The 14,689-nt window shown below is 42.6% G+C and overlaps 1 protein-coding gene across 1 annotated transcript in view; it reads left to right on the top strand.

Moving 5' to 3' along the window:
• Positions 1–14,689, top strand: part of CFAP20DC (CFAP20 domain containing) — a 556,698-nt gene that overhangs the window by 181,464 nt on the left and 360,545 nt on the right. Inside the window, exon 8 of the mRNA XM_073592150.1 lies at positions 11,962–12,126. Coding sequence (XP_073448251.1) covers positions 11,962–12,126 — 165 coding nt within the window. The remainder of the gene's footprint in view (positions 1–11,961; positions 12,127–14,689) is intronic.

Below are 14,689 nucleotides of genomic sequence, written 5' to 3'. Positions count from 1 at the left end.
AATATACTCTGAAGGTTTCTTTGACGGAACTCCGATGGAATTCCGCTCAAGCGCTGTTGCATACACACGGTCACACCAAAGTCCGACCAAACAGAAGGAAGTGACGTACAACGCGTACGATGGGACTAGAAAAAGGAAGTTCAAAAGCCAGTAGCCAATAGCTTCCGTCTCGTACTTGCTTTAGAACAGGGGTCGTTTTTGGTCCATCGGAACAGCATACAGACGAGCGGTTTTCCCGATAGGAATTGGTTCTGTCGGAAATATTTAGAACATGTTAAATTTATAGGTCCGTCAGAATTTTCAAAGAAAGAAGTCCGATGAGGCATACACATGATCGGAATAGACTCCGTCGGACTTTTTGTGTCGGACATTCCGCTCGTGTGTACGCAGCTTAAGTGAAGCTGAAATAAAAAAAACTGAAAAATCAGCACAAAGGACATAACTTACAGTCAGTAGGATTTGTCCCTTGTCCCGATGCCTCTTCTATTAGGTAAAATCCTCCTCAGCAGGGGGGGAGGGCCGGATGTGGGCGTGTTGCTGACCTCGGAGAGCGCTCGGGGATGCCGGATCTCTCCTCCCTCCCTCCTCGTGGTGAGCGGTGAAGTGGCGACGCTGACAACGGCGCCTCTCGCTTGGATGCGAGCGGCCGCCTCCTAGCCTTCCACCTCCGGATCAGACCGTGTGGTAGCGGTCGTCAAACCGCCCCCCCCCCTCCCCCCCCCCCCCTGCTCCCTCTCTGTTCTTCCCTCCCGCGTCACTCCTGTCTCCACTGCCCGCTCCCTGGAACTTGGGCTGGAGGGCGAGCTGAGCGGCGGCGTTAGGAATCTCCTGACAAGAACTGCGGATGCTATGGGAAACCCCAGCACAAGTGTGTGATGCATTAAAGTACAGGGAGAAAGGGATGGATGAGAAGGATGGATGGATACTCTCCCTTGGAACACAGCAATTGCAAGAGAAGCCAAGACTAGAAACCCTCAGATAAGTGTAATAGAAAATAGAATTTGGAGAGGGTAAGTGCCTTATATGCAATGCCACTGCTGGAGCATGAAATGTAAAGGAAAGGGGGTTGTGAACTGTAAGTGATTTATACTTTAATCTTGTATCGACAGCAACACATCTAAATTACCTAAGATATCAGATCACCTCAAGACTTGTTCCCCTTTGTGTTTTTTTTTTTTTTTTTTTTTTTTTTTTTTTGACACGGGAACTGTCTGGGGTCAAGGTTAAGTAAATACAATGGAGAAGGCCTGAAAGAAAATATAGGCAAGGCCGGCGTGTCCATCTCCTCTCTTCAGGGTTGCTGATGACTTTGGGACTTGATGTCTATTACCAAAAGACCTACAGGGGGCATTGTTCTAAACTGCTGAGGAAGGTGCTGTTGGTATTGGGCTCCTCCCTCGGAACTGTATGATATGTAAGATTCAAAACTGTATGAGAAAGTTCATCTGAATTATTCACAGACAGGGAACTGTGTAAATCCATCTAGGTCATTCTTTGTTAAGCACCTGCAAGGGTATAAAATCCATCTGCAAGAAAATAAAGTCTCTGGATTGGGCCCCTGGATAAGTTACCTATTAAATGTGACTCATCCGAACAGTTGAGGATTTGCTTTTATTGGTAACGCCCGTCTGAACAACATTACCCTCCCTTTTTCTGAAACGGTGGGATCATAGGTCTATACATCCAAGGGACATAAAAGATAGGTTCCTGGGGTCTTTATTCAAGCAGGGAGCCTATACCAAAGGACCCCTCGTTAGATTTAACGGACTTGAACTCCACCACAGGGATCCTCATCCTTACCAGGCGGAGAAACCTTTCTAGGAGGAAAATCGCAATAGAGGCCCACAGGTTCTGTGGACTTCTAGGACTAAAGGCCACACTAGGGGGGGTCAAAGTCGGTAAAGAATGAGAGGGAAAGCGGGTAAGGGGGGGACAACAACAAACCCAGCAGGAGCGTCTGTTAGAACTAGCTCCAGCCCAGGTACAATAAAGAAGTATATGGTCCACGATATCACGCATGCAAGCCCAGGAAAGACACTTGGATCAAAAGATAAAACCCCTGAACGCCTGCCTAAAACTAACACAAGGAGGCAGTTAGCCGAAGTAGAATCTCTCAGTGTAAATCCAGCAATAGTAGAAACAGCCCCAATAGAGAGTCAACGGGAAGGAGTATTACCAACAAAAAATGATATAGCGGAGATGTTCGCTAGACTGGAAACCTTTATCAAAGCTGAAACAGAAGCAATACGGGGGGATATGGGCCATATACTGAGAAGAGTAGAAGAGGTGGAGACGGTGAATGAAAAACAGAGGATGGAAATGGGGTACCTGAAAAGCCAGATAGAAGAATTGCAGCGTGAACATAGAGACTTAAGATATAGACTAGAAGACCAAGAAAATCGTAACCGAAGGAAGAATCTGAGGATCAGAGGCCTCCCCGAGGCGCAGGGGGAGGGGGAAAACTTGCAAGAAAAGGTGGATCAAATTTTTGGAGGTCTTATCAATCCAAATGATAAAAGGGTTAAACTAGATAGAGTACACAGACTTAGGAAACCAGCTGAGATTAACAAGGAAGCACCTCGAGATGTGATAGTGAGGTTTCATAATTACCAAGACAAAGAGAAAATCAGGGCAAAGTTGAGGAGTAGTCAAACAATTAAATATGGAGAATCTAATTTACAAGTATACCCAGATTTGGCAGTTGAGACACGGGCAAGGAAAAGAGTGCTCAGACCATTACTGGAACAACTCAAAGCTCGAGAAGTGCAGTATTCCTGGGGGTTCCCGGCGTGCCTGATTGGGCGAAAAGATGGGCGCTCAGCGACTTTAAGGTTCCCAGAAGAAACCCAAGATTTTTGCCGTAAGCTGGACATTCCACCTGTAGATATCCCAGGGTGGTGGGAGAGAACGGGAGGGCAGAGCACCGGAGAGGATATGCAAAGCTGGAAACCAGTATATAACAGGAGAAGGCCCTAAGCAAGTTCAGAAACAATTTGAGGAAAATAAGTTTTTGTATTCAGGTGGAGGGGTTGGAAAACTAAAAATAAAGTCTGAGAGAGGTGATTGGGGGGCGGTAGGGAGGGGCTAGGGATGTGGGGGGGGTGGATCCTGGGGAGTGGGAGGTGGTGGGGGAGCGGAGGGGGGTCCGGTGGAACCCGGGGCGGGATGGGGGATTTAGGGGACTCCCACACTGAGCTCAACCCTTGGGGGGTTAACCGTAGGGCCGGGGGGAGAAAGGGAGGCCACGGTCAATAGTGCCACTAGAGGGCCTGAAACCCCCATATGCAGGGAGGGGGAGGGGAGGGGGGGTGGGGTCTGGAGGGGAAGGGGGGGGGGATTAAGGGGGGGTCGAGACCAGTACAAATTTATTCGCCTACCATGCCTGGGTCCAGAAAAGAAGAGTAAATGGTCGGAATAAATCTCGTAACATATAATGTGAGGGGTCTCAACGCGCCCATAAAATGCGCTAACATAATGAGCGAGTTGAGAGCCAGTAGAGCTGGGGTGGTCTTCCTCCAGGAGACACATCTATATATGGGGGGAAGTCGTAGGATAGCGTCTAGGGATTACCCGCTGTGGTTTTACGGAGACTCCCCAATAAGGGGGGCAAAGGGGGTGGCGATTGGATTTGCAAGGGAAATTCATTTTCAGATAGAGGAGAGGCTAACTGATTCTGAGGGTCGATTTCTGTTCTTGAGGGGCAAACTAAACGACGAGGATTATACCTTAGTAAATATTTATTGCCCAAATGTTAACCCAGGTAAATATTTAATTGGTGTATTATTGAAACTGGATGGTTTTAGGAGAGGGAGGGTTATTGTGGCAGGAGATATGAACTTGTGCTTAGAGCCAGGTAGGGATAGTGTGTCGCGTGTGCGGGGGACTGGAGGAGTGTGGCTAAATAAACTTAAGAAAAAACTACATTTTTGTCAGCTAGTTGATGTATGGAGGATGCAACATCAGAAAATAAAAGACTACACTTACTATTCCCCCGTCCACGCGACATACTCAAGATTAGATTATATCTTTGTAGAACATAGGAACCTAGAAGAAGTAGAAGAAGTTAAAATAGGATCTATAACTTTTTCGGATCATGCCCCGGTGACACTGCGAATTAAACAAAAAGTGCAAATACCCCTAACAAATAATTGGAGACTAAATGAGGATCTCCTGCATGATAGGGAAATTGATAAGATAATTCAAGAAGAATTAAAATTTTATTTTAGAATTAATACTTCAAAAGAAACATCGGAGTCAATAGTTTGGGAGGCCCATAAGGCCTATATCAGGGGGATAATAATAAAGGCGGGTGCGGAGAAAGAAAGAAGACGGGTTAAAAATCTTCATGCGCTTCAGGAGGAAGTTAAAAAACTAGAGTGGCAGCATAAGGAAACTGGGGAAGTTGGGACTCTGGGAAAATTATATAGAGCCAGAGAAGCTATGAGACAGCAGATAGAGGCAGAAAATCGCAAAAAATACAACCTAGTCAAAAAAGAGAGATATATTTACGGAAATAGACCTGGGAGATTCCTGGCAAGGGCCCTAAGTAAAAAGAAGGGTATTAGATATATTGATAAAATAAGGACAAGGTTAGGAGAAATAAGATATAAAGATGCGGACATAGCAAAAACCTTTCAAGAATTCTATGGGGATCTTTATTCATTAAATAAAAAAAAGGATAAAGAGAAAGGGCAAAAACAAGAAAAAATTAGAAATTACTTAAAAGGAACAGGGATGGTTAAAATAACAGAAGAGGAGAGAATATCCCTGGAGGCCCCCATAACAGAGCCCGAGATAAGGAAGGCCATTAAAGAGACCCAGACAGGAAAAAGCCCTGGTCCAGATGGACTGACAGCATTATACTATAAGAAATATCAAGACTATCTAGTGCCAAAACTTTGCGCCTATATGAACGAAATAGGAGAGACAGGGGAAATGAGCAGAGATGCTCTGGCGGCAAACATAGCGATTATTCATAAAGAAGGAAAGGATGACACATTATGCTCTAGCTATAGGCCCATATCCCTTCTAAATAGTGATACAAAATTGTTTGCAAAAATTATAGCGGGCAGAATAAAACAAACAATTAAAAATGTCATCCACCCTGATCAAGTAGGATTTATACCAGGTAGACAGGGAAAGGATAATAGTATTAAAACCCTTTTAATAACACAGGAAATTAAAAAGAGTGGAGTCCCAGGTCTGCTCCTGTCTATAGACGCTGAAAAAGCGTTTGACAGGGTGGACTGGGACTTCATGTTGGAATCACTCAAAGAAATAGGATATGGGGATAAGATCTGTACCTGGATCAGGGCGCTTTACTCCAAACCATCAGCGAGAGTTAAAATAAATGGGTCTCTGTCCAATCCCTTTTTTTTGTATAATGGAACGAGACAGGGGTGCCCAATCTCCCCAATGCTCTTTCTGCTGGCACTAGAACCTCTTCTAACTAGGTTAAGGCAGAATCCAAACATCAAGGGAGTAAGTATAGGCGAAACGGAGTATAAGCTCGCAGCTTATGCGGACGATATTCTCCTATATATAACTAACCCAAGAGTTTCCCTACCGAATGTGTTGGCCACAATGCAGGAGTACGGGAAATTATCCAATTTTAAAGTAAATACCACTAAATCAGTTGTATTAGACATAAACTCCAATAAAACAAGAGACCACGCATATCAGGAACACTTTCCCTTCAGATGGAAGAAAGAAGCCCTAAATTACCTAGGAATCAAAATCACATCATCGGCGGGAAAATTATATCAAGCAAATTTTTTGCCACTTATTAATGAGGTAAAAGCAGAACTAAACAGAATACACCGGGGACAATTGTCGTGGGCGGGAAGAATTAATATTTTGAAAATGGTTATTTTACCAAAAATAACATATAAAATGCAGATGCTCCCAATCATGCTCCCACCTGCATACCTCAAAAGACTACATTCATTGATATTAAGGTTCATTTGGAAAGGGAAAACTCCACGGTTAAAGTACACTCAATTAATAAATGTGAAAAGAAAAGGGGGCTGGGGAGCACCAGATATCGGTAAATACTACGAGGCTATTGCACTTGCGAGAGTGGTAGAATGGGTTAAAAATAAGGGAAAACATTGGGTAGAGATTGAAAATAAAATAAGTAAGGCAAATTTACACAATATAATATGGTGTTCACCAAAAATAAGAAAATATAATATAGAGTCACATGAAATCACTAGACATGCACTTAGAATATGGGATCTTATACACAAAAGGGAACATTGGGAATATAACTCACCGTTAATGTCTCTAAAGGATGTAGATTATTTTCCGCCGGGGAAAGAAGAGTGGTTTGGTAAATGGCTCCTAGATGAGAACATACAGCTGAAGGATGTAGTGGAGAAGGGTAAAATATGCTCCATACAAGAGCTTAAGAACAGAAGAGACAGGATAAGTATCAACCCATGGCGCTACGGTCAACTGAAACACTTTGTGGAATCCCTACCTCAACCAATTAGGACAACAAAAAACTTACTCCCATTAGAAAAAATATGCATGGAAACAGATGAAAGAGGGGGCTTTTCCCGTATATATAAAATATTAGTGGAGTTGAGGGGGGGGGACACCCGGGCTTTTATAAGTAAATGGGAGAAGGAGTTAGGATTAATGCTGACCGAGCCAGAGGTAGACCTGATGCTGAAGCGACTCATGACTACGTCAGTCAACTATAAAGTTCTAGAGATAAATTATAAATGCCTAATGAGAATGTATATGACCCCGGATAGGATACATAAAATCGATGGGGAAAGATCCCGGCTCTGTTGGAGGGGATGTAATGAGATAGGGACGATGGCCCATATGTGGTGGTCGTGTCGGGAGATAGGAGTATTCTGGGAGGAGATTAAAAAATACACTAAAATGATCACCAATTTTGATCTGCCAAAGGACCCTAGGGTTCTTATATTTCACTTGAGCGAAATGCCCACGAGGGCCTATCTCAGGACACTCCTGCCCCACTGTATAGATGCAGCTAAAAGCATAATTGCTAAAAATTGGAAAAGAAAAGAAAGACCAACCATGAGGGAATGGATCAATAAGATAAATGAGATACAGGAGTTGGAGTACTTAAGGTTTAGTGACGGGACAAAAATGGAGGTTTATAGGGAAAAGTGGGAAGTATGGGAAAAATTTAAAAAATCTATAAAAGCAGCTGAGATATGGTCTCATGAGTAGTGGAGAGGGCAGATCCCGACCCAGGGCAGATGTGGGAAACGAAAGGAAAGGGCTTGAAGTGAAGAGGTATGGTCTCGGGGTGGGTAGAGGGGTGGAGGGGGGGGTGGGGTAGGAAGTAAGAAAGTAATAATAAACAGTAGAAGTAGGGGGGGTATATCATCTTTTTCATACTTGGTGTTATGAATTAAGTAAATAGATTAAAAGCCACAATGATGTGAGGACCAAGGGGAAGAATTTTTGAATATTAATTTGAAAAAAATGAATTCCCACGGTAAACCTTCTTGCTGAGGTGGTTAAAAAAAAAAAAAAAAAAAAAGAAAAAAAAAAAAGGTAAAATCCTCCTCTGTCTATCAACCCCCACTCCTGCTGCTGTAATCTTCCATTGTCAGAATCTATGGTGGACCTTTCAATCACTGAATCATCCTATTTCATTCATAGAAGCTGTGGTATGGCTTGGTAGAAAGGGCGGGCACAGTCAGGCAATCCTTGATGAAAGCCTATAACAGTCCCTTAGTTTTATTAACCCCTGTCGCGCCAGAAGATGGGAATGGGCGGAAGAGGGTTTCACCTAAAAGAAGTGACATCAGCACAAGGGACATGTCCTGCTGATGTGTAAGTTATGGCCCTTGTGCTGATTTTTCTGTTTTTGATTTTTGAGAGATGGAGGTGCTGTCAGGGAGAAAAAGTGAGAGATCGTGTTTCAGCTAAGCTGAATCACGATCTCTTTTCCTCCAGTGTAACCCCCCCCCACAGTTAGAAACACCTCCCAGGGAACACGTTTAACCCCTTGATTGCCCCCTAGTGTTAACCCCTTCCCTGCCAGTGTCATTTATACAGTAATCAGTGCATTTTTATAGCACTCGCTGTATAAGTGTCACTGGTCCCAAAAAAGTGTCAAAAGTGTCCTATCTGTCCGTCGCAATGTTGCAGTCCCGCTAAAAATTGCTGATCACCGCGATTACTTGTAAAAAAATTAAAAAATAAAATAAAAATGCCATAAATATATCACCAATTTTGTAGACGCTATAACTTTTGCACAAACCAATCAATGTATGCTTATTGCGATTTTTTTTTTTTACCAAAAATATGTAGAATACATATTGGCCTAAACTAAGGAAGAAATTTGTTTTTTTACATTTTTTTTTTCTGGATATGTATTATAGCAAAAAGTAAAAAATATTGTTTTTTTTTTTTCAAAATTGTCGCTCTTTTTTGTTTATAGCGCAAGAAATGAGAACCGCAGAGGTGATCAAATACCACCAAAACAAAGCTCTATTTGTGGGGAAAAAAGGACATCAATTTTATTTGGGTACAACGTTGCAATTGTCAGTTAAAGCAACGCAGTGCCATATCGCAAAAAATGTCCTGGTCAGAAGGTGGGTAAAACCTTCTGGGGCTGAAGTGGTTAAGTTAAAGGAAACGTGCCAGTAGAAAAACATAGGGACTGTCATTGCTGCCCCCTCATTCTGAAGATGTCAGTTGCCTGGCTAATATGCTGAACCTCTGATTTCAATCCTGTGTTTTAATGACCTAAATAAAGTATTCCGTTAAGGATTTCTGACATTTATCCGAATTCCTTGAACTACGTTCTTGTAGATCTAAAGTGTAAACTCAAATACTAAAATCCCATATAAGCTTCAAAGCCTTCCCGCAAAATGCTACATGATGCAATGTCCACAAGCTCCTTTGTCTCAACTGACATCTTCACCCAGTCTTCTTTCAGGTTTGGTGTCTTCAGCCATCTTGATTGGTCAACTCTGTGCTCCCTTCTCACTAATGATATGTTCACCCAGTCTTCTTTTGGGTTCAGTGTCTTCAGCCATCTTGATTAACCAGCCCTGCAATGTCCACATGCTCTCTCATCACCACGGGCATCTTCACCTGGTCTACTTCCGAGTTTGCCATCTTCAGCTATCTTGATTGGCCAGCCCAGGATGACGTAACTGTCACAAAGCATGGGAGTTTTTGTCATTCTAACACCCAAGGAATGTTGAGATTGTATACTGAGATTCACATGCGTGGTTCAGTGGACAATCTAAAGAAAATTGCTATTAGAGAGAGAGGAGGCAGTTGTTGCAGAAGAGACATACAGGGTCTGCAGGTCAGGCAGGCTTCTGCAACAAAGTATTCCTACCAGCATTTTTTTTATACATACACAAAGTTCTACTTTCATGTGAAAGTGGTATTAAACACCAAAATGTAATCTATTGCAGTTTACTAATCTTTAAATGTGATGGCTGTATTAGTTTTCTTTTATTAGGGTTTTTTTTGTCCACCAGCTGATGATCCAGCTAGTAACACACTTCGTGTCTTAGGGAACCATGAGGGGAATTGGGTTTTATGTCCAACAAAGACACCATATGCATTGCGTTTGTATGATTTGTCCATGTTTCTTTGCCAAAAGATTCCTAATTTTTGATATGTATATTGCGATTAAGTGACATCACTTTGTATTTTACAGTTTCTGCTGATCACTGGTATTGTTAAGAGTCTATTATAGACACATAAGTGACTCCAGCTGTTATGTAAGAGAGCAGAGCTTTCTTCTTAGAGTACAAGTGCTGCTTTATTCTGTGTGTTTCGATTCAACAGTGCATATCAATACAACAGAATATGTGAAAATGAATTAAAGACAGCTTTCTACTTGGGATGAAGCTATTCTGCGTTCACTATTCAGAGCTGATATTATATTGCCATCTACTGTTAAACTACATGTAACATGTAACATTATTGTCACTGCCCATTTAAAGGAGAACTACTGGAAAGGATTATTCATAGAAGGGGAGTAGAGTAGAGCAATTATAGATCTCACCATCACATTAGTTAAAGAGACGGCGATTATATTGTGTCTGATGTTAGCATGGGTTCAGGGGTGCTGTTAGAAATCACATGGCCCCGTATAGCCTACCTGACAGGTCTCCCCCTGTAATATACCTTAAAATCAGCTAGCAGCACTGCAGGGAAGGGGTGCCAGTGGATCTGTACTGTGGGGACCACAAGGACAGGGGGGATCAAAGGATCTGCCTTCATAGTTTGATCCCCCTATGATTCCCCAGCAGTAGCTGAAGTTGGCGGTAGGAGGGAAGGCAGCTAGTAGTGCTGCAGGGATCCATACTGTGGGCAACTAGGACAGAGGACAGGGAGGATCGATCTTCAAAGGGCCCCTGCAGCAGCTGAAGCTGGCAGGAGGGAAAGGAGGGTAGCTGACTGGCAGTGCTGCAAGGAAGGGATCTAGACTGTGGGGGATGAGGACAGGGGGAATACATGCAGAGGGAGAAGGGAAGGATCCATCTCAGAGTCCTATCCCCCTGTGGCTTTCCTGCAGCAGCTGAAGCCAGCGGGAGGGAGAGGAGGTGAAGCTAGCTTCACTGCAGAGGGAACCACATTGGGATCACTCAAATGTACAACCAGGACCACCAATAAAGCAGTATAGCCAGCCCTCCTGCTTGTTGGGTACCCCCCCCCCCCGTTCAACTGATGGGGCCCAGACCCCATACAGGAGGACTTGCAGTACTCCTTTATCTGGTATGAGTTATTCCAGTGTTGGTTTCCTCTCTGAAAAACATACTTCTAGGATAAAACCAGGCTCCAGACACAACTTTTGGGTAAGGGTTGGTAACTCTGTCAGATTTTCAATAATGGCTATGTCACTATAGAGGAGTTTTCCCTTCATATAAAGAATTACATCCATCTTGGTCCTGGAAGTGTAGAACAATCTTACTGACATGAATGCAGACAGCAATAAAATCCTGGAAATAGAAGAAATGTGTTGGGTACTGGATAACTTAAAGCAATAGAATACGCTAAACTGAAAATTTGCCCTATACGTAAGCTTATAGTAAGTCATACCTGTAGGTACTGTGTATTTCTACTAAACTTGCACAGTTAATAAATATTCACATCAGCTTCAGCCGATGATGTCACTGGTGCACGCACAGTATGCTCCTCATTCAGGGCACACTGAGTGTGCCCTGATTGAATGGAGCACCGTGCCATGATGGTGACTCCACTGCATATGCATATGCCACAGCACCCTGGTTGAAAAATCCTGATCTAGAATGATCATACTAATTACCCCTCAGAATCTCTCCAATTTTTTTCAGTCCAGTATATGTTTTTTTCAACGGTACCAAGCCCTGATGAAGTCGGAGCCTTAGAACCCCTGAAACATGTTCTATTTTCATTACATAAGATCCCACTTTTGGTTTATTCCTCTTTGCAGTAAAATCTTAACACACATTCCAGTTCATCTTCATGGTACTGAGGAATTTTGTTTTTTTTTCTACCTGTTGCCATTGGGAAAATTTCCACTTGCTTCCTGTTTTGTCTGACACCGGCAAACACATAGGAAGCAAGCAGAAACACTTAACTTTTCAACACTATATTTAAAACTAAAAGAAAGAAATGTTTTGGCTGGTTTTAGTTGAATTTCACCTTTGACTGATAGAGGCATAAGACTGTAAGCTCTTCTAGTGCAATGACTGATGTGAACGCCCTCTGTTAAACGCTCTGAAATACAGTATATTGTCTATTATAGTTTAAATATGGAAAATAAAATAGATGTTAGCATTTCCAAGATCTATCAGTTTGAAGGCCCCTTTGAAACAGAGCAGCTTATGCTGTAATTAAATATATTTTCTCAGTTAACATGACCCTTTCATTGATTGCTGCACTTTTCTGAAACATCCAAATTTTACAGCGATATTGCATTGCTAAAAGGGTTGTTATAGTAACATGTTAATTTTCTTACAGATATTTATGGATCTGCGTTGGCCAGCAGTGAACCCACTGACACAATTCCCCGAAGCTGCCAAATTACAACAGATGTGGATCAGGTCACACAGGTGCTGGATCTCATAAGGTTACGTCCCAGTGAATCACGGGACGATGCGAGGTTCGGGATCTCAGGGGATGGAGGTATTGTGTTACATACAATTCTCAAAGTCTTAAAGAGGCACTGTCACTATCTAAAGCTTAAAGGGCTCATTGTATGCTTTAAAAATATTAAGGGAGAACTCAGACATACTGGCTATTTTTTTTTTTTTTTGCTAGTGTGATTGCACTACTAAAACTGCCTGCTATTGCAGATGCATGTAGCAAGGACTGACTGCACAAACTTGAAGCATTGTGCTATCGCTAACAATCCCACTGTTCTTTATGTGTAGCGATTGATTGCTAAGGATTATTTGTGGGGCGATCATGGGCGATGATTGCAGTAGCAAAAATCATGCAGTATTACTGTTGCTCTTTCTTGTATCAGTGAGCAGTCCACTCCACTGTGCTGTAGTGCGTCCAACACTTTCAGGTTGGAGGCTGCTTTCCACCACATACTAAACTGATATTAAACCCATAACCGGAAATGTAATATATTGCAGCTAACCAATCATTAGATGTTGTAGCTGCATTAGATTTTTTTGGGGGGTATTTTTTTCCCTCTGTTTTACCTGGTGATCACACCTGTATCAGAGCGCCCCCACTTTGGATGAAGGAGAAACAGAGATATCTTTGGACAGCAGCATTGTCAGTCCGGAGAGAGGGGAGAGTTAGATGCACTAGCAGATTTAAAGCGGAGTTACACCCAAAAGTGGAACTTCCGCTTATCTGATTCCTCCCCCCCTCCGGTGCCATATTTGGCACCTTTCGAGGGGGAACGGGTACCTGTTTTTTATAGGTACCCTGTCCCCACGTCCGGGAGACCGGGCTGCGGCAAATTACGTCAACAGCTTGGTCCCCCTCCTCCTCCCCTTCTGCCGGGCCAGTGAGAGAGCGCAGCGTGTTTCGTGTATGCGCAGAAGGGACTAAGCCGTGAAGCCGAAAGGCTACACCGCCGGGCTCCCTTACCCGCAATGGCGGCAGCAGCCTCTGACCAGCGATAGAAACATCAGCTGCGGTGCCGACATTGCTGGACTCCAGGACAGGTAAGTGTACTAATGTTAAAAGTCAGCAGCTACAGTATGTGTAGCTGCTGACTTTTAATTTTTAATGGGGCGGGTGGAACTCCACTTTAACAAATTGAAATCAAACTAATGCCAACACTTGATAAGCAATTACAGCAAACAGTTTTGTTTCTTTTGGGATAAAGGTTTTACATGAATAAATAAAAGCTGATCATTGCAAGCACACCTATCAGCGGTAAAGGGTTTGTCTCATTCCTGTAACTGATACATCTGCAGGAAAGCTTGTTCTTTTGAAAAAAAAACAGACATACTTGTCAGTTTACCAGTTGAAAATAGAAGACAGAATGCCTAAAAAAAAAGGAAAACAAATGCAACCATCACTTATAAGAAATGATAAGCTGCAATATAATACATATTTGCTTTTGGGTTTAATACCACTTTAATGGTATGTGCTGCAAGCCTATATTGACAGGTAGCTCTTAAAGCTTATGGTTTGTATATTTTATTTTGTCTTGCTTATGCAAGAATCTAAATATTTATGTGCAGGCTTACTCATGAAAGATGCATATTTTTCTCCCTTATTTAGCTTTATTTTACTAGTTTGTCTCAGATTGATTCCAGAATTGGAGAATAACAGCAGGGTGGTCCTCTGAGGGCAAACAGTTGCTGACTTGTAAAAAATCTGACTTCATGTGGACAACACATTGGCTGATTTACTATATAAAATAAACAAAAGGAGGCATGAACCATGCGGGTACAATTGACTCTCCTGCTTGCATTTATGAGCATACATGTACAATCTATGAACCTAGTTGATAGTACACTGATGTTCAAGGCATACTGTGATGACTTCCTAAAGTGACAATAAACAATATCCTTATTCTCCAAAAAAAATCTGTATTTAATGATCCTGAAATCTATTTTTCATGAAATTGTTTCTTATGCCACGTACACACAGACGGATTTTCCTACAGGAAATGTTGGATGTGAGCTTGTTATCGGAAAGTCCAACCGTGTGTAGGCTCCATCGAACATTTGCTGTCAGACTTTCTGCCAACAAATGTTTGCTAACAGGTTCTCAAATTTTCCGCCAACAAAACTTTGTTGTCGGAAAGTCTGATCGTGTGTACACAAGTCCGTCGCACAAAAGTTTGCGCATGCTCGGAAGCAGAAGGAGCCACACTGGCTATTGAACTTCCTTTTTCTCGGCTTGTCCTACGTCTTGTACGTCACCGCGTTCCCACGTTCGTAATTGTTGGCCAACATTTGTGTGACCGTGTGTATGCAAGACAAGTTTGAGCCAACAACCTTCGAACAAAAATCCACGGTTTTGTTGTCGGAAAGTCCGATCGTGTGTACGGGGCATTACTATGTTTTTCTACCTCCTTGTAATGTCTTCAAATACCTCTCTTTTTTTCCCCCTAATTTCCGTTTGTTTGGAACAAGCAGTGCACGTTAGTTGTGGTCATATACATTGTTCTATGCACACTATAAATCCTATAGTACCTCCTTCATCTTGGGAGCAAGCAAGAGAGAGTGACTATGTTCTTACACACAATGGGACCCTGCAGAATGAACAAAGC

Source organism: Aquarana catesbeiana, linkage group LG07 (genome assembly GCF_042186555.1).
Source record: "Aquarana catesbeiana isolate 2022-GZ linkage group LG07, ASM4218655v1, whole genome shotgun sequence".
NCBI lineage: Eukaryota > Metazoa > Chordata > Amphibia > Anura > Ranidae > Aquarana > Aquarana catesbeiana.
This window is presented reverse-complemented; position numbering and strand designations above follow the sequence as displayed.